The following is a 27250-nucleotide window of genomic DNA, read 5'->3' on the forward strand; positions in this document are numbered from 1 at the left end:
AGTCAGGTCTATACATTCCTCTGTTCTACTGTAGTCAGGTCTATACATTCCTCTGTTCTACTGTAGTCAGGTCTATACATTCCTCTGTTCTACTGTAGTCAGGTCTATACATTCCTCTGTTCTACTGTAGTCAGGTCTATACATTCCTGTTCTACTGTAGTCAGTCTATACATTCCTCTGTTCTACTGTAGTCAGGTCTATACATTCCTCTGTTCTACTGTAGTCAGGTCTATACATTCCTCTGTTCTACTGTAGTCAGGTCTATACATTCCTGTTCTACTGTAGTCAGGTCTATACATTCCTCTGTTCTACTGTAGTCAGGTCTATACATTCCTCTGTTCTACTGTAGTCAGGTCTATACATTCCTCTGTTCTACTGTAGTCAGGTCTATACATTCCTCTGTTCTACTGTAGTCAGGTCTATACATTCCTCTGTTCTACTGTAGTCAGGTCTATACATTCCTCTGTTCTACTGTAGTCAGGTCTATACATTCCTGTGTTCTACTGTAGTCGGGTCTATACATTCCTGTGTTCTACTGTAGTCGGGTCTATACATTCCTCTGTTCTACTGTAGTCAGGTCTATACATTCCTGTTCTACTGTAGTCAGTCTATACATTCCTCTGTTCTACTGTAGTCAGGTCTATACATTCCTCTGTTCTACTGTAGTCAGGTCTATACATTCCTCTGTTCTACTGTAGTCAGGTCTATACATTCCTCTGTTCTACTGTAGTCAGGTCTATACATTCCTCTGTTCTACTGTAGTCAGGTCTATACATTCCTCTGTTCTACTGTAGTCAGGTCTATACATTCCTGTTCTACTGTAGTCAGTCTATACATTCCTCTGTTCTACTGTAGTCAGGTCTATACATTCCTCTGTTCTACTGTAGTCAGGTCTATACATTCCTCTGTTCTACTGTAGTCAGGTCTATACATTCCTGTTCTACTGTAGTCAGGTCTGTACATTCCTCTGTTCTACTGTAGTCAGGTCTATACATTCCTCTGTTCTACTGTAGTCAGGTCTATACATTCCTCTGTTCTACTGTGGTCAGATCTATACATTCCTCTGTTCTACTGTAGTCAGGTCTATACATTCCTGTTCTACTGTAGTCAGTCTATACATTCCTCTGTTCTACTGTAGTCAGTCTATACATTCCTCTGTTCTACTGTAGTCAGGTCTATACATTCCTCTGTTCTACTGTAGTCAGGTCTATACATTCCTCTGTTCTACTGTAGTCAGGTCTATACATTCCTCTGTTCTACTGTAGTCAGGTCTATACATTCCTCTGTTCTACTGTAGTCAGTCTATACATTCCTCTGTTCTACTGTAGTCAGGTCTATACATTCCTCTGTTCTACTGTAGTCAGGTCTATACATTCCTGTTCTACTGTAGTCAGGTCTATACATTCCTCTGTTCTACTGTAGTCAGGTCTATACATTCCTCTGTTCTACTGTAGTCAGAAAAATGATTTTGAATGGTCATCCAACTCGGGAACTCTGGCCTCTTTCTCGACCCCCGACTTTCCGACCTGAAGGGCACCACCGTCATAATTTAACCTCCAAGTTCCCCAGTTGTCTTGAAAGCACCATTCGGTTCATCGTTTAGCTAGCTAGCATGTCTAAACCAAAGACCACTTCGCCAGATGATCACATGACCCATCAAGTTAGCCAGGCGTGTCTGGGGGTTGATTACGGCCATGCAGCCCCTCACCCTGCAGGTGTTCGGCTGGCAGGCCACAGCTGTGTATGGTGGGTTCAGGGTCCTGAGAGGGAAGGCTCTTCTCTGACTCGGTAGTTAGGCTGATCCCCTCTATCGGATCCTCTACCAGGTCGTTGGCACACAGCTACACAGAGAAACACAGGGAGAACATACATTCAATATGGAGTTAACATGAAGTGAGTCCCAAATGACACCCAGCTCCTAAATACCGCAGCACTTCTGACCAGGGACCCATAGAGATTTTAATAGAATGTTGGATTTGACAGATTCCACACCTTCTGTAGCTGTGGATCCAGCCTCCATATTCTCAGAGTCTGGTCTCTGGACAAAGTCACCATCTGGTACTCCTTAGAAGCTAGTAGGAGACAACGAGACAGGAGAATCAGAGGACTGAACTCTATGGAGAATGAGACAACGACACAGGAGAATCAGAGGACTGAACTCTATGGAGAATGAGACAACTAGACAGGAGAATCAGAGGACTGAACTCTATGGAGAATGAGACAACAAGACAGGAGAATCAGAGGACTGAACTCTATGGAGAATGAGACAACGAGACAGGAGAATCAGAGGACTGAACTCTATGGAGAATGAGACAACTAGACAGGAGAATCAGAGGACTGAACTCTATGGAGAATGAGACAACGAGACAGGAGAATCAGAGGACTGAACTCTATGGAGAATGAGACAACGAGACAGGAGAATCAGAGGACTGAACTCTATGGAGAACGAGACAACGAGACAGGAGAATCAGAGGACTGAACTCTATGGAGAATGAGACAACTAGACAGGAGAATCAGAGGACTGAACTCTATGGAGAATGAGACAACGAGACAGGAGAATCAGAGGACTGAACTCTATGGAGAATGAGACAACTAGACAGGAGAATCAGAGGACTGAACTCTATGGAGAATGAGACAACGAGACAGGAGAATAAGAGGACTGAACTCTATGGAGAATGAGACAACTAGACAGGAGAATCAGAGGACTGAACTCTATGGAGAATGAGACAACTAGACAGGAGAATCAGAGGACTGAACTCTATGGAGAATGAGACAACGACACAGGAGAATCAGAGGACTGAACTCTATGGAGAATGAGACAACGACACAGGAGAATCAGAGGACTGAACTCTACCCAGCCATCCAGGCTGATAGAGTTATATTATCCAACCACCCAGGCTGGTAGAGGTATATTACCCAGGCTGGTAGAGGTATATTACCCAGGCTGGTAGAGGTATATTACCCAGGCTGGTAGAGGTATATTACCCAGGCTGGTAGAGGTATATTACCCAGGCTGGTAGAGGTATATTACCCAGGCTGATAGAGGTATATTACCCAGGCTTTTAGAGGTATATTACCCAGGCTGGTAGAGTTATATTACCCAGGCTGGTAGAGGTATATTACCCAGGCTGGTAGAGGTATATTACCCAGGCTGGTAGAGGTATATTACCCAGGCTGGTAGAGGTATATTACCCAGGCTGACAGAGGTATATTACCCAGGCTGGTAGAGGTATATTACCCAGGCTGGTAGAGGTATATTACCCAGGCTGGTAAAGGTACAGTGCCTTGCGAAAGTATTCGGCCCCCTTGAACTTTGCGACCTTTTGCCACATTTCAGGCTTCAAACATAAAGATATAAAACTGTATTTTTTTGTGAAGAATCAACAACAAGTGGGACACAATCATGAAGTGGAACGACATTTATTGGATATTTCAAACTTTTTTAACAAATCAAAAACTGAAAAATTGGGCGTGCAAAATTATTCAGCCCCCTTAAGTTAATACTTTGTAGCGCCACCTTTTGCTGCGATTACAGCTGTAAGTCGCTTGGGGTATGTCTCTATCAGTTTTGCACATCGAGAGACTGACATTTTTTCCCATTCCTCCTTGCAAAACAGCTCGAGCTCGGTGAGGTTGGATGGAGAGCATTTGTGAACAGCAGTTTTCAGTTCTTTCCACAGATTCTCGAATGGATTCAGGTCTGGACTTTGACTTGGCCATTCTAACACCTGGATGTGTTTATTTTTGAACCATTCCATTGTAGATTTTGCTTTATGTTTTTGATCATTGTCTTGTTGGAAGACAAATCTCCGTCCCAGTCTTAGGTCTTTTGCAGACTCCATCAGGTTTTCTTCCAGAGTGGTCCTGTATTTGGCTCCATCCATATTCCCATCAATTTTAACCATCTTCCCTGTCCCTGCTGAAGAAAAGCAGGCCCAAACCATGATGCTGCCACCATCATGCTTGACAGTGGGGATGGTGTGTTCATGGTGATGAGCTGTGTTGCTTTTACGCCAAACATGACGTTTTGCATTGTTGCCAAAAAGTTCAATTTTGGTTTCATCTGACCAGAGCACCTTCTTCCACATGTTTGGTCGTCTCCCAGGTGGCTTGTGGCAAACTTTAAACAACACTTTTTATGGATATCTTTAAGAAATGGCTTTCTTCTTGCCACTCTTCCATAAAGGCCAGATTTGTGCAATATACGACTGATTGTTGTCCTATGGACAGATTCTCCCACCTCAGCTGTAGATCGCTGCAGTTCATCCAGAGTGATCATGGGCCTCTTGGCTGCATCACTGATCAGTCTTCTCCTTGTATGAGCTGAAAGTTTAGAGGGACGGCCAGGTCTTGGTAGATTTGCAGTGGTCTGATACTCCTTCCATTTAAATATTATCGCTTGCACAGTGCTCCTTGGGATGTTTAAAGCTTGGGAAATCTTTTTGTATCCAAATCCGGCTTTAAACTTCTTCACAACAGTATCTCGGACCTGCCTGGTGTGTTCCTTGTTCTTCATGATGCTCTCTGCGCTTTTAACGGACCTCTGAGACTATCACGGTGCAGGTGCATTTATACGGAGACTTAATTACACACAGGTGGATTGTATTTATCATCATTAGTCATTTAGGTCAACATTGGATCATTCAGAGATCCTCACTGAACTTCTGGAGAGAGTTTGCTGCACTGAAAGTAAAGGGGCAGAATAATTTTGCACGCCCAATTTTTCAGTTTTTGATTTGTTAAAAAAGTTTGAAATATCCAATAAATGTCGTTCCACTTCATGATTGTGTCCCACTTGTTGTTGATTCTTCACAAAAAAATACAGTTTTATATCTTTATGTTTGAAGCCTGAAATGTGGCAAAAGGTCGCAAAGTTCAAGGGGGCCGAATACTTTCGCAAGGCACTGTATATTACCCAGCCACCCAGGCTGGTAGAGGTATATTACCCAGGCTGGTAGAGGTATATTACCCAGGCTGGTAGAGGTATATTACCCAGGCTGGGAGAGGTATATTACCCAGGCTGGGAGAGGTATATTACCCAGGCTGGGAGAGGTATATTACCCAGGCTGGTAGAGGTATATTACCCAGGCTGATAGAGGTATATTACCCAGGCTGGTAGAGGTATATTACCCAGGCTGGTAGAGGTATATTACCCAGGCTGGTAGAGGTATATTACCCAGGCTGGTAGAGGTATATTACCCAGGCTGGGAGAGGTATATTACCCAGGCTGGTAGAGGTATATTACCCAGCCACCCAGGCTGGTAGAGGTATATTACCCAGGCTGGTAGAGGTATATTACCCAGGCTGGTAGAGGTATATTACCCAGGCTGGTAGAGGTATATTACCCAGGCTGGGAGAGGTATATTACCCAGGCTGGTAGAGGTATATTACCCAGCCACCCAGGCTGGTAGAGGTATATTACCCAGCCACCCAGGCTGGTAGAGGCCTCCTTTACCTTCTTTCTGCGGACGCCACTGGAACTCTAGCACCACGTCATCGTGTCCCACGAAGGCATGGACGGGGCTGTTGAGGTCCAGAGCGCTCCATAACAACAAGCTGTTCTCACGTCTCAGCTGGGGAACCATCACTGTCACCAGGCCATTGGAGAAAGGCTACACACACACACACACCACACACACACATCACACACACATCACACACACATCACACACACATCACACACACACACACACACACACACACACACACACACACACACACACACACACACACACACACACGCACACACACACAGTTACAGACAGAGATATATCCCTAACACTCAGACAGATATCCACTCTTCACATGAGGAGATCTGGTGAAGGGAAGAGTAAACTCACAGTATATCTGGCCTTCCACACAGGGACCTGACAGGACAGGATGTTCAGGTACTTCCTGGGCTGTCTGTAGTCCCAGAACTGCACGGAGAGATTGGAGGACGGCACAGTAAGTACAACGGGAGAATCACAGCAAAAAGCTATGTGAATATCCTTCATACCGTAAAACAAAGCCCAGGCGTTGATTTGCTTGAATCACGAAACACAACAGGCGCGTCTTAGAGACAGGCTTATATTATATTTGAGCCTCTATTTCCTTCATGATGGAAACCAGGCCAGTGGTTAAACTTCCCAATTCGACAAACCTGAATACGCTAGACAAGGTGGGATCTATTATACCTGAATACACTAGACAAGGTGGGATCTATTATACCTGAATACACTAGACAAGGTGGGATCTATTATACCTGAATACACTAGACAAGGTGGGATCTATTAAACCTGAATACACTAGACAAGGTGGGATCTATTATACCTGAATACACTAGACAAGGTGGGATCTATTATACCTGAATACACTAGACAAGGTGGGATCTATTAAACCTGAATACACTAGACAAGGTGGGATCTATTATACCTGAATACACTAGATAAGGTGGGATCTATTATACCTGAATATGAGGTGGGATCTATTATACCTGAATACACTAGACAAGGTGGGATCTATTATACCTGAATACACTAGACAAGGTGGGATCTATTATACCTGAATACACTAGACAAGGTGGGATCTATTATACCTGAATACACTAGACAAGGTGGGATCTATTATACCTGAATACACTAGACAAGGTGGGATCTATTATACCTGAATACACTAGACAAGGTGGGATCTATTATACCTGAATACACTAGACAAGGTGGGATCTATTATACCTGAATACACTAGACAAGGTGGGATCTATTATACCTGAATACACTAGACAAGGTGGGATCTATTATACCTGAATACACTAGACAAGGTGGGATCTATTATACCTGAATACACTAGACAAGGTGGGATCTATTATACCTGAATACACTAGACAAGGTGGGATCTATTATATCTGAATACGAGGTGGGATCTATTATACCTGAATACACTAGACAAGGTGGGATCTATTATACCTGAATACACTAGACAAGGTGGGATCAATTAAACCTGACTACACAACACAAGGTGGCATCTATTATACCTGAATACACTAGACAAGGTGGGATCTATTATACCTGAATACACTAGACAAGGTGGGATCTATTAGACCTGAATACACTAGACAAGGTGGGATCTATTATACCTGAATACACTAGACAAGGTGGGATCTATTATACCTGAATACACTAGACAAGGTGGGATCTATTATACCTGAATACACTAGACAAGGTGGGATCTATTATACCTGAATACACTAGACAAGGTGGGATCTATTATACCTGAATACACTAGACAAGGTGGGATCTATTATACCTGAATACACTAGACAAGGTGGGATCTATTATACCTGAATACACTAGACAAGGTGGGATCTATTAGACCTGAATAGACTAGACAAGGTGGGATCTATTATACCTGAATACACTAGACAAGGTGGGATCTATTATACCTGAATACACTAGACAAGGTGGGATCTATTATACCTGAATACACTAGACAAGGTGGGATCTATTATACCTGAATACACTAGACAAGGTGGGATCTATTAGACCTGAATACACTAGACAAGGTGGGATTATTATACCTGAATACACTAGACAAGGTGGGATCTATTATACCTGAATACACTAGACAAGGTGGGATCTATTATACCTGAATACACTAGACAAGGTGGGATCTATTATACCTGAATACACTAGACAAGGTGGGATCTATTATACCTGAATACACTAGACAAGGTGGGATCTATTATACCTGAATTGGATGGAAAACTAGCTTGTGTCACATTTCTTGTCTTAGCATGCCTCAATTCAAAAAATATAAATTTTTCCCTAACAGAATAATTGTTCCCCTCTTTGACTGTGCATTTCCGGCAGTTCTTACTTCTGCCACTAGGGGGCGATCGGGGGATTTCTGGGGATCTGAACAGCGACTGTTTTTGTACTTGCCAATTAGCATGCAGTTCTCAGCTGTTAGCAGCAAACGGCTCGCAGTTGATTATTTGCGCTAAAAACGGATGTTTGACAATTTGAGTGAATTATTGAACATAACAAATCCAACATTAAACCTCGTAAGCAATACATGGAAATGTATGGTGACATGATAAACAATTTATTACACGGGAACAGGCGGCTTTTTGAGACTGCGTTTAATTGAAATTGTACGGTAGCTTTGACGTTCTGGGGAAAGAATTTACCCTGACGGAGTTGTCCTGACTGGACGTTCTGGGGAAAGATAGGTAAGCCAGAAGAGGACTGGCCATCCCACATATGCTCTCTCTAATTCTCTCTTTCTTTCTCTCTCTCGGAGGACCTGAGCCCTAGGACCATGCCCCAGCAATACCTGACATGATGACTCCTTGCTGTCCCCAGTCCACCTGGCCGTGCTGCTGCTCTATATAAATACATTTGATTTGATTTACCCTGACGGAGTTGTCCTGACTGGACGTGGCCAGGATGTATTCGTTGTCAGGGTGCCAGTCCAGACCGTGGATCTTAGACAGGTGAGCTGCAACGTACTCCACAGCTGTGTTGGGTTTCTGGGAAATAGATACACAGGACCATCAGGCACAAACCAAGACACGGGGACACTCACTGAACATAATACAGGACACTCACTGAACATGATAGAGGGACACTCACTGAACATGATACAGAACACTCACTGAACATGTTACAGGACACTCACTGAACATAATACAGGACACTCACTGAACATGATAGAGGGACACTCACTGAACATGATACAGAACACTCACTGAACATGTTACAGGACACTCACTGAACATGATACAGGACACTCACTGGTTATAATGTAGTACTGACCCTACACAGGTTATAATGTAGTACTGACCCTACACAGGTTATATTGTAATAATAATGCAGTACTGACCCTCTTGTCCCAGATGCGAACATCTCCATCATGACTGGAGGCTAGAAGGTACTGATTACGCTTGTTCCACTTGACCTGGGATGCCCCCGCTACAGAGACAGAGAGATATGGAGATGGAGAGAGACAGAGAGAGAGAGAGAGAGAGAGAGAGGTGGTGAGAGGGAGAGAGAGAGAGGTGGTGAGAGAGAGAGGGGTGGTGAGAGAGAGAGAGAGATGGTGAGAGAGAGAGATGGTGAGAGAGAGAGAGGTGGTGAGAGAGAGAGAGAGATGGTGAGAGAGAGAGAGATGGTGAGAGAGAGAGAGATGGTGAGAGTGAGAGAGAGAGAGAGAGCGAGAGAGATGGTGAGAGAGGGAGAGAGATGGTGAGAGAGAGAGAGAGAGATGGTGAGAGAGAGAGAGAGATGGTGATAAAGAGAGAGAGAGAAAGAGAGAGAGAGAGAGAGAGATGGTGATAAAGAGAGAGAGAGAGAGGGAGAGAGAGAGAGAGATGGTGAGAGAGAGAGAGACAGTGAATCCAAGACAGATGACCTAGAGAGGTAAAACTGTGATTATTGAAAGATGGAAGTCCTACTCACCCACTGCAGACAACGCCACAGTAGGTTTCCTCGTGTCTCTGAGATCAGACAGATTTACAGTGTTGTTAAGGCAGAACATCAATCATTTCCTCTCAGGGCTGGTTTCCCAGACAAACATTAAGTCCTGAACTAAAAACATCCTCTACATGATTCAACATGGGAAGAGAAAACAGATTAAATAAAGTATGGATGGAGAGAGAGAGACAGAGAGAGAGAGAGAGAGAGAGAGAGAGAGAGAGAGACAGAGAGAGAGACAGAGAGAGAGAGAGACAGAGAGAGACAGAGACAGAGAGAGAGAGAGAGAGAGAGACAGAGACAGAGACAGAGAGAGACAGAGAGAGAGAGAGAGAGACAGAGAGACAGAGAGACAGAGAGAGAGAGAGAGAGACACAGAGACAGAGAGACAGAGAGACAGAGAGAGAGAGAGAGAGACACAGAGACAGAGAGAGAGAGACAGAGACAGAGAGAGAGAGAGAGAGAGAGAGACAGAGAGAGAGAGAGAGAGAGACAGAGAGAGAGAGAGGAGTGTTGACAGTATAGTGGGATATCCTACCTGGTACAGAGAGTAGTGTTGACAGTATAGTGGGATATCCTACCTGGTACAGAGAGTAGTGTTGACAGTATAGAGGGATATCCTACCTGGTACAGAGAGTAGTGTTGACAGTATAGAGGGATATCCTACCTGGTACAGAGAGTAGTGTTGACAGTATAGTGGGATATCCTACCTGGTACAGAGAGTAGTGTTGACAGTATAGTGGGGATATCCTACCTGGTACAGATAGTAGTGTTGACAGTATAGAGGGATATCCTACCTGGTACAGAGAGTAGTGTTGACAGTATAGTGGGATATCCTACCTGGTACAGAGAGTAGTGTTGACAGTATAGAGGGATATCCTACCTGGTACAGAGAGTAGTGTTGACAGTATAGTGGGATATCCTACCTGGTACAGAGAGTAGTGTTGACAGTATAGAGGGATATCCTACCTGGTACAGAGAGGAATGTCGACAGTATAGTGGGATATCCTACCTGGTACAGAGAGTAGTGTTGACAGTATAGAGGGTAAACCTACCTGGTACAGAGAGTAGTGTTGACAGTATAGAGGGACATCCTACCTGGTACAGAGAGTAGTGTTGACAGTATAGTGGGCAATCCTACCTGGTACACAGAGTAGTGTTGACAGTATAGAGGGATATTCTACCTGGTACAGAGAGTAGTGTTGACAGTATAGAGGGTAAACCTACCTGGTACAGAGAGTAGTGTTGACAGTATAGTGGGATTTCCTACCTGGTACAGAGAGTAGTGTTGACAGTATAGAGGGATATCCTACCTGGTACAGAGAGTAGTGTTGACAGTATAGTGGGATATCCTACCTGGTACAGAGAGTAGTGTTGACAGTATAGTGGGATATCCTACCTGGTACAGAGAGTAGTGTTGACAGTATAGTGGGGATATCCTACCTGGTACAGAGAGTAGTGTTGACAGTATAGTGGGATATCCTACCTGGTACAGAGAGTAGTGTTGACAGTATAGTGGGATATCCTACCTGGTACAGAGAGTAGTGTTGACAGTATAGAGGGATATCCTACCTGGTACAGAGAGTAGTGTTGACAGTATAGTGGGATATCCTACCTGGTACAGAGAGTAGTGTTGACAGTATAGAGGGGAGATCCTACCTGGTACAGAGAGTAGTGTTGACAGTATAGAGGGATATCCTACCTGGTACAGAGAGTAGTGTTGACAGTATAGAGGGATATCCTACCTGGTACAGAGAGTAGTATTGGCAGTATAGAGGGACATCCTACCTGGTACAGAGAGTAGTGTTGACAGTATAGTGGGATATCCTACCTGGTACAGAGAGTAGTGTTGACAGTATAGTGGGATATCCTACCTGGTACAGAGAGTAGTGTTGACAGTATAGAGGGATATCCTACCTGATACAGAGAGTAGTGTTGACAGTATAGAGGGGATATCCTACCTGATACAGAGAGTAGTGTTGACAGTATAGAGGGATATCCTACCTGGTATCCCAGATACAGATGTAGGTGTCTACAGAGCTGGTGACCAGATACTCCGGTTCAAACCAGGACCAGTCCAAGTCACTGTAGGATACAACCACAGTCAGTGACCTGGCAACATAGACCCCCAGTACATACCCAGACAGATCAGGCTGCGTCCCACATGGCACCATATCCCCTGTATAGGGCACTACTTCTGACTCATAGAGAATAGGGAGCCATTTGGGACCCAGCCGCGGAGCATCTCCTCTGTGTTACCTGATGACTCGTGTGTGTCCCTGCAGGGACGCGTGGACCTCCCCACAGCCATCACGCCATGTGTACAGGTCAACTCGCTGGTTACTCTGTAAAAATAAACCCCTCATCAGACAGATCACAGAGCAGACACTGGTTCTGTTCAGTACCAGGATGTTATGGTACCATGTGGGAAGTGATGACCACCACTCTCACAGGTCACAGAGCAGACGCTGGGTCTGTTCAGTACCAGGATGTTATGGTACCATGTGGGAAATTATGACCACCACTCTCACAGGATGCAGTTTGACCTGAACAAAGATCTGGATCCAATCAGAAACTGACTAAGTCGCTCCGGATAAGACCTGAGCCTGCTCAACGACTCTCCAGATAAGACCTGAGCCTGCTCAACGACTCTCTGGATAAGACATGAGCCTGACTCTCTGGATAAGACCTGAGCCTGCTCAACGACTCTCCGGATAAGACCTGAGCCTGCTCAACGACTATCGGGATAAGACCTGAGCCTGCTCAACGACTCTCCGGATAAGACCTGAGACTGACTCTCTGGATAAGACCTGAGCCTGCTCAACGACTCTCCAGATAAGACCTGAGCCTGCTCAACGACTCTCTGGATAAGACATGAGCCTGACTCTCTGGATAAGACCTGAGCCTGCTCAACGACTCTCCGGATAAGACCTGAGCCTGCTCAACGACTATCGGGATAAGACCTGAGCCTGCTCAACGACTCTCCGGATAAGACCTGAGACTGACTCTCTGGATAAGACCTGAGCCTGCTCAACGACTCTCCGGATAAGACCTGAGCCTGCTCAACGACTCTCTGGATAAGACCTGAGCCTGCTCAACGACTCTCCGGATAAGACCTGAGCCTGCTCAACGAGTCTCCGGATAAGACCTGCGCCTGCTCAACGACTCTCCGGATAAGACCTGAGCCTGCTCAACGACTCTCTGGATAAGACCTGAGCCTGCTCAACGACTCTCTGGATAAGACCTGAGCCTGCTCAACGACTCTCTGGATAAGACCTGAGCCTGCTTAACGACTCTCTGGATAAGACCTGAGCCTGCTCAACGACTCTCGGGATAAGACCTGAGCCTGCTCAACGACTCTCCGGATAAGACCTGAGCCTGCTCAACGACTCTCGGGATAAGACCTGAGCCTGCTCAACGACTCTCTGGATAAGACCTGAGCCTGACTCTCCGGATAAGACCTGAGCCTGCTCCACGACTCTCTGGATAAGACCTGAGCCTGCTCAACGACTCTCCGGTTAAGACCTGAGCCTGCTCAACGACTCTCTGGATAAGACCTGAGCCTGCTCAACGACTCTCCGGATAAGACCTGAGCCTGCTCAACGACTCTCTGGATAAGACCTGAGCCTGCTCAACGACTCTCTGGATAAGACCTGAGCCTGACTCTCTGGATAAGACCTGAGCCTGCTCAATGACTCTCTGGATAAGACCTGAGCCTGACTCTCCGGATAAGACCTGAGCCTGCTCAATGACTCTCTGGATAAGACCTGAGCCTGCTCAACGACTCTCTGGATAAGACCTGAGCCTGCTCAACGACTCTCTGGATAAGACCTGAGCCTGACTCTCTGGATAAGACCTGAGCCTGCTCAATGACTCTCTGGATAAGACCTGAGCCTGACTCTCCGGATAAGACCTGAGCCTGCTCAATGACTCTCTGGATAAGACCTGAGCCTGCTCAACGACTCTCTGGATAAGACCTGAGCCTGCTCAATGACTCTCTGGATAAGACCTGAGCCTGACTCTCTGGATAAGACCTGAGCCTGCTCAATGACTCTCTGGATAAGACCTGAGCCTGACTCTCCGGATAAGACCTGAGCCTGCTCAACGACTCTCCGGTGAAGAGCGTCATTAATAAATATAAAATGTAAATCAACAGAATAATCTTTTACACAATTTGATGAATTGTTGCTGTTGTTGTTGATGTACTCACAGAGGCAGCGAAGACGTGGGACTCGGCCCTGTGGGGGTTCCACTGAACCGTCCCCACGTCCCATTTGCTCGGTCTGCCGATCTTCCTGGGAGCTTCAGACGGAGTCTCCAGGTTCACCACATACAGAAACCTCCGTCTAAAGGAGAGGAGATCAAACACACACACACACACACACACGACACACACACACGATTGGATGAAAATAGGTTTATTCACCTGACATGTCAACCTCCCATTTAAATCTGATTAATCCACAAATACACAACTAGCAGTGACTTGTGGAATTACCAACATCGGTCAACGACTCTCCGGATAGACGGCTTCATGGCCTGATGGACAGTGACTGAGGCAGAGCTACAGTGACTGAGGCAGAGCTACAGTGACGTTGACTGAGGCAGAGCTACAGTGATGTTGACTGAGGCAGAGCTACAGTGACGTTGACTGAGTCAGAGCTACGGTGACATTGACTGAGGCAGAGCTACAGTGATGTTGACTGAGGCAGAGCTACGGTGACATTGACTGAGGCAGAGCTACAGTGATGTTGACTGAAGCAGAGCTATAGTGACTGAGGCAGAGCTACAGTGATGTTGACTGAGGCAGAGCTACAGTGATGTGGACTGAGGCAGAGCTACAGTGATGTTGACTGAGGCAGAGCTACAGTGATGTTGACTGAGGCAGAGCTACAGCGATGTTGACTGAGGCAGAGCTACAGTGACTGAGGCAAAGCTACAGTGACTGAGGCAGAGCTACAGTGACTGAGGCAGAGCTACAGTGACTGAGGCAGAGCTACAGTGATGTTGACTGGGGCAGAGCTACAGTGATATTGACTGAGGCAGAGCTACAGTGACGTTGACTGAGGCAGAGCTACAGTGACGTTGACTGAGGCAGAGCTACAGTGACGTTGACTGAGGCAGAGCTACAGTGACGTTGACTGAGGCAGAGCTACAGTGATGTTGACTGAGGCAGAGCTACAGTGACTGAGGCAGAGCTACAGTGATGTTGACTGAGGCAGAGCTAGAGTGACTGAGGCAGAGCTACAGTGACGTTGACTGAGGCAGAGCTACAGTGATGTTGACTGAGGCAGAGCTACAGTGACGTTGACTAAGGCAGAGCTACAGTGACTGGGGCAGAGCTACAGTGACTGAGGTAGAGCTACAGTGACTGAGGCAGAGCTACAGTGATGTTGACTGAGGCAGAGCTACAGTGATGATGACTGAGGCAGAGCTACAGTGATGTTGACTGAGGCAGAACTACAGTGACTGAGGCAGAGCTACAGTGACGTTGACTGAGGCAGAGCTACAGTGATGTTGACTGAGGCAGAGCTACGGTGACTGAGGCAGAGCTACAGTGACTGAGGCAGAGCTACAGTGACTGAGGCAGAGCTACAGTGACTGAGGCAGAGCTACAGTGACTGAGGCAGAGCTACAGTGATGTTGACTGAGACAGAGCTACAGTGATGTTGACTGAGGCAGAGCTACAGTGATGTTGACTGAGGCAGAGCTACAGTGATGTTGACTGAGGCAGAGCTACGGTGACTGAGGCAGAGCTACAGTGACTGAGGAAGAGCTACAGTGACTGAGGTAGAGTTACAGTGACTGAGGCAGAGCTACAGTGACTGAGGCAGAGCTACAGTGACTGAGGCAGAGCTACAGTGACGTTGACTGAGGCAGAGCTACAGTGACGTTGACTGAGGCAGAGCTACAGTGACTGAGGCAGAGCTACAGTGACTGAGGCAGAGCTACAGGGACATCGACTGAGGCAGAGCTACAGTGACTGAGACAGAGCTACAGTGATTGAGGCAGAGCTACAGTGACTGAGGCAGAGCTAAAGTGACTGAGGCAGAGCTACAGTGACTGAGGCAGAGCTACAGTGATTGAGGCAGAGCTACAGTGACTGAGGCAGAGCTACAGTGACTGAGGCAGAGCTACAGTGACTGAGGCAGAGCTACAGTGATTGAGGCAGAGCTACAGTGACTGAGGCAGAGCTACGGTGTATCAACAGCCTCGGCTGGTAAAGGATTTCTATCATCCCCAAGGCAATGTGAGGAGGAGTGTTTTCACTGTCTGGTGAAGGTGCTGTAATGGGTGGTAAAGGACTGGTACACACCCAGACAGGACAGCATGTCGACCCAGAGCTACAGTGATGTTGACTGAGGCAGAGCTACAGTGATGTTGACTGAGGCAGAGCTACAGTGATGTTGACTGAGGCAGAGCTACAGGGATGTTGACTGAGGCAGAGCTACAGTGATGTTGACTGAGGCAGAGCTAGTGATGTTGACTGAGGCAGAGCTACAGTGATGTTGACTGAGGCAGAGCTACAGTGATGTTGACTGGGGAGGAGCTACAATGATGTTGACTGAGGCAGAGCTATAGTGATGTTGACTGAGGCAGAGCTATAGTGATGTTGACTGAGGCAGAGCTATAGGGATGTTGACTGTCTGGTGATGGTGCTGTAATGGGTGGTAAAGGACTGGTACACACCCAGACAGGACAGCATGTCGACCCAGGCAGTCCACGGACATGGCAGTGGCCTGGAAAGATAACAGCATGTTATTATTGTTATTATTATTTACGTTGTTAGGGGGCAGATCAGCTGTAATATTGCAGATACATTGATGGAGGCTACAATCTAATTGTCTGCATCATTTCCAATCAATCCCCTATATATATTTAATATAAATATACAGTATATATTTAATGTAAATACACAGAATAAATGTAATGTACAGTATATATTTAATGTAAATATACAGAATATATTTAATGTAAATATACAGAATATATTTAATGTAAATATACAGAATATATTTAATGTAAATATACAGAATATATTTAATGTAAATATACAGTATATATTTAATGTAAATACACAGAATAAATGTAATGTACAGTATATATTTAATGTAAATATACAGAATATATTTAATGTAAATATACAGAATATATTTAATGTAAATATACAGAATATATTTAATGTAAATATACAGAATATATTTAATGTAAATATACAGAATATATTTAATGTAAATATATGTATATAGAGACCCATACATATATTCAGTACCAGTCAATAGTTTGGACACACCTACTCATTCCAGGGTTTTAGAACACCTACTCATTCCAGGGTTCTAGAACACCTACTGTGTGTGTATGTATGTATGTGTATATATGTATGTATGTGTGTGTATATATGTATATATATTGGTACCAGTCAGAAGTTTGGACACACCTACTCATTCCAGGGTTCTAGAACACCTACTCATTCCAGGGTTCTAGAAAACCTACTCATTCCAGGGTTTTTCTTTATTTTTACTATTTTCTACATTGTAGAATAATAGTAAAGACATCAAAACTATGAAATAACACATATGGATTTATGTAGTAACCAAAAAAAATATATATATATATTTGAGATTCTTCAAAGTAGCCGTGACTCTTGGCATTCTATCAACCAGCTTCAAATCAAATCAAATGTTATTTGTTTCATGCACCGAATACAACCTCTTACTGCAACCTCTTACAGCAACCTCTTACTGCAACCTCTTACTGCAACCTCTTACTGCAACCTCTTACTGCAACCTCTTACTGCAACCTCTTACTGCAACCTCTTACTGCAACCTCTTACTGCAACCATACTTACAAGCCCTTGTTATTCTTATCTCTTACCTTTTTTTTGTTGCTATTTTCTTAAAACTGCATTGTTGGGGGCCTCCCGGGTGGCGCAGTGGTTTTTACATTTTAAATTTTACCCCCTTTTCTCCCCAATTTCGTGGTATCCAATTGTTAGTAGCTACGATCTTGTCTCATCGCGACAACTCTCTTACGGGCTCGGGAGAAACGAAGGTTAAAAGTCATGCTTCCTCCGATACACAACCCAACCACTGCTTCTTAACACAGCGCGCATCCAACCTGGAAGCCAGCCGCACCAATGTGTCGGAGGAAACACTGTGCACCTGGCAACCTCGTTAGCGTGCACTGCGCCCGGCCCGCCACAGGAGTCGCTGGTGCGCGATGAGACAAGGATATCCCTACCTGCCAAACCCTCCCTAACACGGACGACGCTAGGCCAATTGTGCGTCGCCCCACGGACCTCCCGGTCGCGGCCGGCTGCGCGAACCCAGAGTCTCAGGTGGCATAGCTAGCACTGTGATGCAGTGCCCTAGACCACTGCGCCACCCGGGAGGCCCCCAACAATACAGTTAAGAAAATACCAACAAACAAAAAAAGTAAGAGACAAGAAATAATATAGAATAACAAATAATTAAAGAGCAGCAATAAATAACAATAACAAGCTAAAATACAGGGTATTACGGTACAGAGTCAATGTGGAGACTATATACAAGGGGTACCGGTACAGAGTCAATGTGGAGACTATATACAGGGGGTACCAGTACAGAGTCAATGTGGAGGCTATATACTGGGGGTTACGGTACAGAGTCAATGTGGAGGCTATATACAAGGGGTACCGGTACAGAGTCAATGTGGAGACTATATACAGGGGGTACCAGTACAGAGTCAATGTGGAGGCTATATACTGGGGGTTACGGTACAGAGTCAATGTGGAGGCTATATACAGGGGGTACCGGTACAGAGTCAATGTGGAGGCTATATACAGGGGGTACCGGTACAGAGTCAATGTGGAGGCTATATACAGGGGGTACCGGTACAGAGTCAATGTGGAGGCTATATACTGGGGGTTACGGTACAGAGTCAATGTGGAGGCTATATACTGGGGGTTACGGTACAGAGTCAATGTGGAGGCTATATACAGGGGGTACCGGTACAGAGTCAATGTGGAGGCTATATACAGGGGGTACCAGTACAGAGTCAATGTGGAGGCTATATACAGGGGGTACCGGTACAGAGTCAATGTGGAGGCTATATACAGGGGGTACCGGTACAGAGTCAATGTGGAGGCTATATACAGGTGGTACTGGTACAGAGTCAATGTGGAGGCTATATACAGGGGGTACCGGTACAGAGTCAATGTGGAGGCTATATACAGGGTGTTACGGTACAGAGACAATGTGGAGGCTATATACAGGGTGTTACGGTACAGAGTCAATATGGAGGCTATATACAGGGGGTACCGGTACAGAGTCAATGTGGAGGCTATATACAGGGGGTACCGGTACAGAGTCAATGTGGAGGCTATATACAGGGGGTACTGGTACAGAGTCAATGTGGAGGCTATATACAGGGGGTACCGGTACAGAGTCAATGTGGAGGCTATATACAGGGGGTACTGGTACAGAGTCAATGTGGAGGCTATATACTGGGGGTTACGGTACAGAGTCAATGTGGAGGCTATATACAGGGGGTACCGGTACAGAGTCAATGTGGAGGCTATATACAGGGGGTACCGGTACAGAGTCAATGTGGAGGCTATATACAGGGGGTACCGGTACAGAGTCAATGTGGAGGCTATATACTGGGGGTTACGGTACAGAGTCAATGTGGAGGCTATATACTGGGGGTTACGGTACAGAGTCAATGTGGAGGCTATATACAGGGGGTACCGGTACAGAGTCAATGTGGAGGCTATATACAGGGGGTACCAGTACAGAGTCAATGTGGAGGCTATATACAGGGGGTACCGGTACAGAGTCAATGTGGAGGCTATATACAGGGGGTACCGGTACAGAGTCAATGTGGAGGCTATATACAGGTGGTACTGGTACAGAGTCAATGTGGAGGCTATATACAGGGGGTACCGGTACAGAGTCAATGTGGAGGCTATATACAGGGTGTTACGGTACAGAGACAATGTGGAGGCTATATACAGGGTGTTACGGTACAGAGTCAATATGGAGGCTATATACAGGGGGTACCGGTACAGAGTCAATGTGGAGGCTATATACAGGGGGTACCGGTACAGAGTCAATGTGGAGGCTATATACAGGGGGTACTGGTACAGAGTCAATGTGGAGGCTATATACAGGGGGTACCGGTACAGAGTCAATGTGGAGGCAATATACAGGGGGTACCGGTACAGAGTCAATGTGGAGGCTATATACAGGGTGTTACGGTACAGAGTCAATATGGAGGCTATATACAGGGGGTACCGGTACAGAGTCAATGTGGAGGCTATATACAGGGGGTACCAGTACAGAGTCAATGTGGAGGCTATATACAGGGGGTACCGGTACAGAGTCAATGTGGAGGCTATATACAGGGGGTACCGGTACAGAGTCAATGTGGAGGCTATATACAGGTGGTACCGGTACAGAGTCAATGTGGAGGCTATATACAGGGGGTACTGGTACAGAGTCAATGTGGAGGCTATATACAGGGGGTACCGGTACAGAGTCAATGTGGAGGCTATATACAGGGTATTACGGTACAGAGTCAATGTGGAGGCTTTATACAGGGTGTTACGGTACAGAGTCAATGTGGAGGCTATATACAGGGGGTACCGGTACAGAGTCAATGTGGAGGCTATATACAGGGGGCACCAGTACAGAGTCAATGGGGAGGCTATATACAGGGGGTACTGGTACAGAGTCAATGTGGAGGCTATATACAGGGGGTACCGGTACAGAGTCAATGTGGAGGCTATATACAGGGTGTTACGGTACAGAGTCAATGTGGAGGCTATATACAGGGGGTACCGGTACAGAGTCAATGTGGAGGCTATATACAGGGGGTACCGGTACAGAGTCAATGTGGAGGCTATATACAGGGGGTACCGGTACAGAGTCAATGTGGAGTCTATATACAGGGGTACCGGTACAGAGTCAATGTGGAGGCTATATACAGGGTATTACGGTACAGAGTCAATGTGGAGGCTATATACAGGGGGTACCGGTACAGAGTCAATGTGGAGGCTATATACAGGGGGTACCAGTACAGAGTCAATGGGGAGGCTATATACAGGGGGTACCGGTACAGAGTCAATGTGGAGGCTATATACAGGGGGTACCGGTACAGAGTCAATGTGGAGGCTATATACAGGGGGTACCGGTACAGAGTCAATGTGGAGGCTATATACAGGGGGTACCGGTACAGAGTCAATGTGGAGACTATATACAGGGGGTACCGGTACAGAGTCAATGTGGAGTCTATATACAGGGGGTACCGGTACAGAGTCAATGTGGAGGCTATATACAGGGGGTACCGGTACAGAGTCAATGTGGAGGCTATATACAGGGGGTACCGGTACAGAGTCAATGTGGAGACTATATACAGGGGGTACCGGTACAGAGTCAATGTGGAGACTATATACAGGGGGTACCGGTACAGAGTCAATGTGGAGGCTATATACAGGGGGTACCGGTACAGAGTCAATGTGGAGACTATATACAGGGGGTACTGGTACAGAGTCAATGTGGAGGCTATATACAGGGGGTACCGGTACAGAGTCAATGTGGAGGCAATATACAGGGGGTACCGGTACAGAGTCAATGTGGAGGCTATATACAGGGTGTTACGGTACAGAGTCAATATGGAGGCTATATACAGGGGGTACCGGTACAGAGTCAATGTGGAGGCTATATACAGGGGGTACCAGTACAGAGTCAATGTGGAGGCTATATACAGGGGGTACCGGTACAGAGTCAATGTGGAGGCTATATACAGGGGGTACCGGTACAGAGTCAATGTGGAGGCTATATACAGGGGGTACCAGTACAGAGTCAATGTGGAGGCTATATACAGGGGGTACCGGTACAGAGTCAATGTGGAGGCTATATACAGGTGGTACTGGTACAGAGTCAATGTGGAGGCTATATACAGGGGGTACTGGTACAGAGTCAATGTGGAGGCTATATACAGGTTGTACCGGTACAGAGTCAATGTGGAGGCTATATACAGGTGGTACTGGTACAGAGTCAATGTGGAGGCTATATACAGGGGGTTACGGTACAGAGTCAATGTGGAGGCTATATACAGGGGGTACCGGTACAGAGTCAATGTGGAGGCTATATACAGGGTATTACGGTACAGAGTCAATGTGGAGGCTTTATACAGGGTGTTACGGTACAGAGTCAATGTGGAGGCTATATACAGGGGGTACCGGTACAGAGTCAATGTGGAGGCTATATACAGGGGGCACCAGTACAGAGTCAATGGGGAGGCTATATACAGGGGGTACTGGTACAGAGTCAATGTGGAGGCTATATACAGGGGGTACCGGTACAGAGTCAATGTGGAGGCTATATACAGGGTGTTACGGTACAGAGTCAATGTGGAGGCTATATACAGGGGGTACCGGTACAGAGTCAATGTGGAGGCTATATACAGGGGGTACCGGTACAGAGTCAATGTGGAGGCTATATACAGGGGGTACCGGTACAGAGTCAATGTGGAGGCTATATACAGGGGGTACCGGTACAGAGTCAATGTGGAGTCTATATACAGGGGTACCGGTACAGAGTCAATGTGGAGGCTATATACAGGGTATTACGGTACAGAGTCAATGTGGAGGCTATATACAGGGGGTACCGGTACAGAGTCAATGTGGAGGCTATATACAGGGGGTACCAGTACAGAGTCAATGGGGAGGCTATATACAGGGGGTACCGGTACAGAGTCAATGTGGAGGCTATATACAGGGGGTACCGGTACAGAGTCAATGTGGAGGCTATATACAGGGGGTACCGGTACAGAGTCAATGTGGAGGCTATATACAGGGGGTACCGGTACAGAGTCAATGTGGAGACTATATACAGGGGGTACCGGTACAGAGTCAATGTGGAGTCTATATACAGGGGGTACCGGTACAGAGTCAATGTGGAGGCTATATACAGGGGGTACCGGTACAGAGTCAATGTGGAGGCTATATACAGGGGGTACCGGTACAGAGTCAATGTGGAGACTATATACAGGGGGTACCGGTACAGAGTCAATGTGGAGACTATATACAGAGGGTACCGGTACAGAGTCAATGTGGAGGCTATATACAGGGGGTACCGGTACAGAGTCAATGTGGAGACTATATACAGGGGGTACTGGTACAGAGTCAATGTGGAGGCTATATACAGGGGGTACCGGTACAGAGTCAATGTGGAGGCTATATACAGGGGGTACCGGTACAGAGTCAATGTGGAGACTATATACAGGGGGTACCGGTACAGAGTCAATGTGGAGGCTATATACAGGGTATTACGGTACAGAGTCAATGTGGAGGCTATATACAGGGGGTACCAGTACAGAGTCAGTGTGGAGGCTATATACAGGGTGTTACGGTACAGAGTCAGTGTGGAGGCTATATACAGGGGGTACCGGTACTGAGTCAATGTGGAGGCTATATACAGGGGGTACCGGTACAGAGTCAATGTGGAGGCTATATACAGGGGGTACCGGTACAGAGTCAGTGTGGAGGCTATATACAGGGGGTACCGGTACAGAGTCAATGTGGAGGCTATATACAGGGGGGTACCGGTACAGAGTCAATGTGGAGGCTATATACAGGGGGTACCGGTACAGAGTCAATGTGGAGGCTATATACAGGGGGTACCGGTACAGAGTCAATGTGGAGGCTATATACAGGGGGTACCGGTACAGAGTCAATGTGGAGGCTATATACAGGGTATTACGGTACAGAGTCAATGTGGAGGCTATATACTGGGGGTTACGGTACAGAGTCAATGTGGAGGCTATATACAGGGTGTTACGGTACAGAGTCAATGTGGAGGCTATATACAGGGGGTACCGGTACAGAGTCAATGTGGAGGCTATATACAGGGGGTACCGGTACAGAGTCAATGTGGAGGCTATATACAGGGGGTACCGGTACAGAGTCAATGTGGAGTCTATATACAGGGGTACCGGTACAGAGTCAATGTGGAGGCTATATACAGGGTATTACGGTACAGAGTCAATGTGGAGGCTATATACAGGGGGTACCGGTACAGAGTCAATGTGGAGGCTATATACAGGGGGTACCAGTACAGAGTCAATGGGGAGGCTATATACAGGGTATTACGGTACAGAGTCAATGTGGAGGCTATATACAGGGGGTACCAGTACAGAGTCAATGTGGAGGCTATATACAGGGGGTACCGGTACAGAGTCAATGTGGAGACTATATACAGGGGGTACTGGTACAGAGTCAATGTGGAGGCTATATACAGGGGGTACCGGTACAGAGTCAATGTGGAGGCTATATACAGGGGGTACCGGTACAGAGTCAATGTGGAGACTATATACAGGGGGTACCGGTACAGAGTCAATGTGGAGGCTATATACAGGGTATTACGGTACAGAGTCAATGTGGAGGCTATATACAGGGGGTACCAGTACAGAGTCAGTGTGGAGGCTATATACAGGGTGTTACGGTACAGAGTCAGTGTGGAGGCTATATACAGGGGGTACCGGTACTGAGTCAATGTGGAGGCTATATACAGGGGGTACCGGTACAGAGTCAATGTGGAGGCTATATACAGGGGGTACCGGTACAGAGTCAGTGTGGAGGCTATATACAGGGGGTACCGGTACAGAGTCAATGTGGAGGCTATATACAGGGGGGTACCGGTACAGAGTCAATGTGGAGGCTATATACAGGGGGTACCGGTACAGAGTCAATGTGGAGGCTATATACAGGGGGTACCGGTACAGAGTCAATGTGGAGGCTATATACAGGGGGTACCGGTACAGAGTCAATGTGGAGGCTATATACAGGGTATTACGGTACAGAGTCAATGTGGAGGCTATATACTGGGGGTTACGGTACAGAGTCAATGTGGAGGCTATATACAGGGTGTTACGGTACAGAGTCAATGTGGAGGCTATATACAGGGGGTACCGGTACAGAGTCAATGTGGAGGCTATATACAGGGGGTACCGGTACAGAGTCAATGTGGAGGCTATATACAGGGGGTACCGGTACAGAGTCAATGTGGAGTCTATATACAGGGGTACCGGTACAGAGTCAATGTGGAGGCTATATACAGGGTATTACGGTACAGAGTCAATGTGGAGGCTATATACAGGGGGTACCGGTACAGAGTCAATGTGGAGGCTATATACAGGGGGTACCAGTACAGAGTCAATGGGGAGGCTATATACAGGGGGTACCGGTACAGAGTCAATGTGGAGGCTATATACAGGGGGTACCGGTACAGAGTCAATGTGGAGGCTATATACAGGGGGTACCGGTACAGAGTCAATGTGGAGGCTATATACAGGGGGTACCGGTACAGAGTCAATGTGGAGACTATATACAGGGGGTACCGGTACAGAGTCAATGTGGAGTCTATATACAGGGGGTACCGGTACAGAGTCAATGTGGAGGCTATATACAGGGGGTACCGGTACAGAGTCAATGTGGAGGCTATATACAGGGGGTACCGGTACAGAGTCAATGTGGAGACTATATACAGGGGGTACCGGTACAGAGTCAATGTGGAGACTATATACAGGGGGTACCGGTACAGAGTCAATGTGGAGGCTATATACAGGGGGTACCGGTACAGAGTCAATGTGGAGACTATATACAGGGGGTACTGGTACAGAGTCAATGTGGAGGCTATATACAGGGGGTACCGGTACAGAGTCAATGTGGAGGCCATATACAGGGGGTACCGGTACAGAGTCAATGTGGAGACTATATACAGGGGGTACCGGTACAGAGTCAATGTGGAGGCTATATACAGGGTATTACGGTACAGAGTCAATGTGGAGGCTATATACAGGGGGTACCAGTACAGAGTCAGTGTGGAGGCTATATACAGGGTGTTACGGTACAGAGTCAGTGTGGAGGCTATATACAGGGGGTACCGGTACTGAGTCAATGTGGAGGCTATATACAGGGGGTACCGGTACAGAGTCAATGTGGAGGCTATATACAGGGGGTACCGGTACAGAGTCAGTGTGGAGGCTATATACAGGGGGTACCGGTACAGAGTCAATGTGGAGGCTATATACAGGGGGGTACCGGTACAGAGTCAATGTGGAGGCTATATACAGGGGGTACCGGTACAGAGTCAATGTGGAGGCTATATACAGGGGGTACCGGTACAGAGTCAATGTGGAGGCTATATACAGGGTGTTACGGTACAGAGTCAATGTGGAGGCTATATACAGGGGGTACCGGTACAGAGTCAATGTGGAGGCTATATACAGGGTGTTACGGTACAGAGTCAATGTGGAGGCTATATACAGGGGGTACCGGTACAGAGTCAATGTGGAGGCTATATACAGGGGGTACTGGTACAGAGTCAATGTGGAGGCTATATACAGGGGGTACCAGTACAGAGTCAATGTGGAGGCTATATACAGGGGGTACTGGTACAGAGTCAATGTGGAGACTATATACAGGGGGTACCGGTACAGAGTCAATGTGGAGGCTATATACAGGGGGTACTGGTACAGAGTCAATGTGGAGGCTATATACAGGGGGTACCGGTACAGAGTCAATGTGGAGGCTATATACAGGGGGTACCAGTACAGAGTCAATGTGGAGGCTATATACAGGGGGTACTGGTACAGAGTCAATGTGGAGGCTACATACAGGGTGAGGGGGGCAGTACAGAGTCAATGTGGAGGCTACATACAGGGTGAGGGGGGCAGTACAGAGTCAATGTGGAGGCTATATACAGGGGGTACCAGTACAGAGTCAATGTGGAGGCTACATACAGGGTGAGGGGGGCAGTACAGAGTCAATGTGGAGGCTATATACAGGGGGTACCAGTACAGAGTCAATGTGGAGGCTATATACAGGGGGTACCGGTACAGAGTCAATGTGGAGGCTATATACAGGGGGTACCGGTACAGAGTCAATGTGGAGGCTATATACAGGGGGTACCGGTACAGAGTCAATGTGGAGGCTATATACAGGGGGTATCGGTACAGAGTCAATGTGGAGGCTATATACAGGGGGCACCGGTATAGAGTCAATGTGGAGGCTATATACAGGGGGTACCGGTACAGAGTCAATGTGGAGGCTATATACAGGGGGTACCGGTACAGAGTCAATGTGGAGGCTATATACAGGGGGTACTGGTACAGAGTCAATGGGGAGGCTATATACAGGGGGCACCGGTATAGAGTCAATGTGGAGGCTATATACAGGGGGCACCGGTACAGAGTCAATGTGGAGGCTATATATAGGGGGTACTGGTACAGAGTCAATGTGGAGGCTATATATAGGGGGTACTGGTACAGAGTCAATGTGGAGGCTATATACAGGGGGTACCGGTACAGAGTCAATGTGGAGGCTATATACAGGGGGTACCGGTACAGAGTCAATGTGGAGGCTATATACAGGGGGTACCGGTACAGAGTCAATGTGGAGGCTATATACAGGGGGTACCGGTACAGAGTCAATGTGGAGGCTATATACAGGGGGTACCGGTACAGAGTCAATGTGGAGGCTATATACAGGTTGTACCGGTACAGAGTCAATGTGGAGGCTATATACAGGGGGTACCGGTACAGAGTCAATGTGGAGGCTATATACAGGGGGCACCGGTACAGAGTCAATGTGGAGGCTATATATAGGGGGTACTGGTACAGAGTCAATGTGGAGGCTATATATAGGGGGTACTGGTACAGAGTCAATGTGGAGGCTATATACAGGGGGTACCGGTACAGAGTCAATGTGGAGGCTATATACAGGGGGTACCGGTACAGAGTCAATGTGGAGGCTA

General features: G+C 46.8%; 1 protein-coding gene across 6 annotated transcripts in view; it reads right to left on the bottom strand.

Annotated features, from left to right (window-relative positions):
* Positions 1 to 27250, bottom strand: part of LOC110526882 (GATOR complex protein WDR59) — a 74793-nt gene that overhangs the window by 45958 nt on the left and 1585 nt on the right. For 5 of the 6 annotated variants that reach the window (XR_005052357.1, XM_036981653.1, XM_036981652.1 and 2 more), the window contains exons 2-12: positions 16143 to 16192; positions 13663 to 13798; positions 11712 to 11797; positions 11457 to 11537; positions 9438 to 9475; positions 8863 to 8951; positions 8393 to 8509; positions 5841 to 5918; positions 5456 to 5612; positions 1993 to 2072; positions 1709 to 1841 (exon numbers count right to left, since the gene is read on the bottom strand). Coding sequence is in view for 5 of the 6 variants with exons in the window: in XM_036981653.1 (XP_036837548.1) it covers positions 1709 to 1841; positions 1993 to 2072; positions 5456 to 5612; positions 5841 to 5918; positions 8393 to 8509; positions 8863 to 8951; positions 9438 to 9475; positions 11457 to 11537; positions 11712 to 11797; positions 13663 to 13798; positions 16143 to 16192 (1045 nt within the window). In the remaining variant the exon portion in view is untranslated. The other variant, XM_036981654.1, reaches the window with a different exon arrangement.

The sequence above is a fragment of the Oncorhynchus mykiss genome, chromosome 6 (assembly GCF_013265735.2).
Source record: "Oncorhynchus mykiss isolate Arlee chromosome 6, USDA_OmykA_1.1, whole genome shotgun sequence".
Lineage (NCBI taxonomy): Eukaryota > Metazoa > Chordata > Actinopteri > Salmoniformes > Salmonidae > Oncorhynchus > Oncorhynchus mykiss.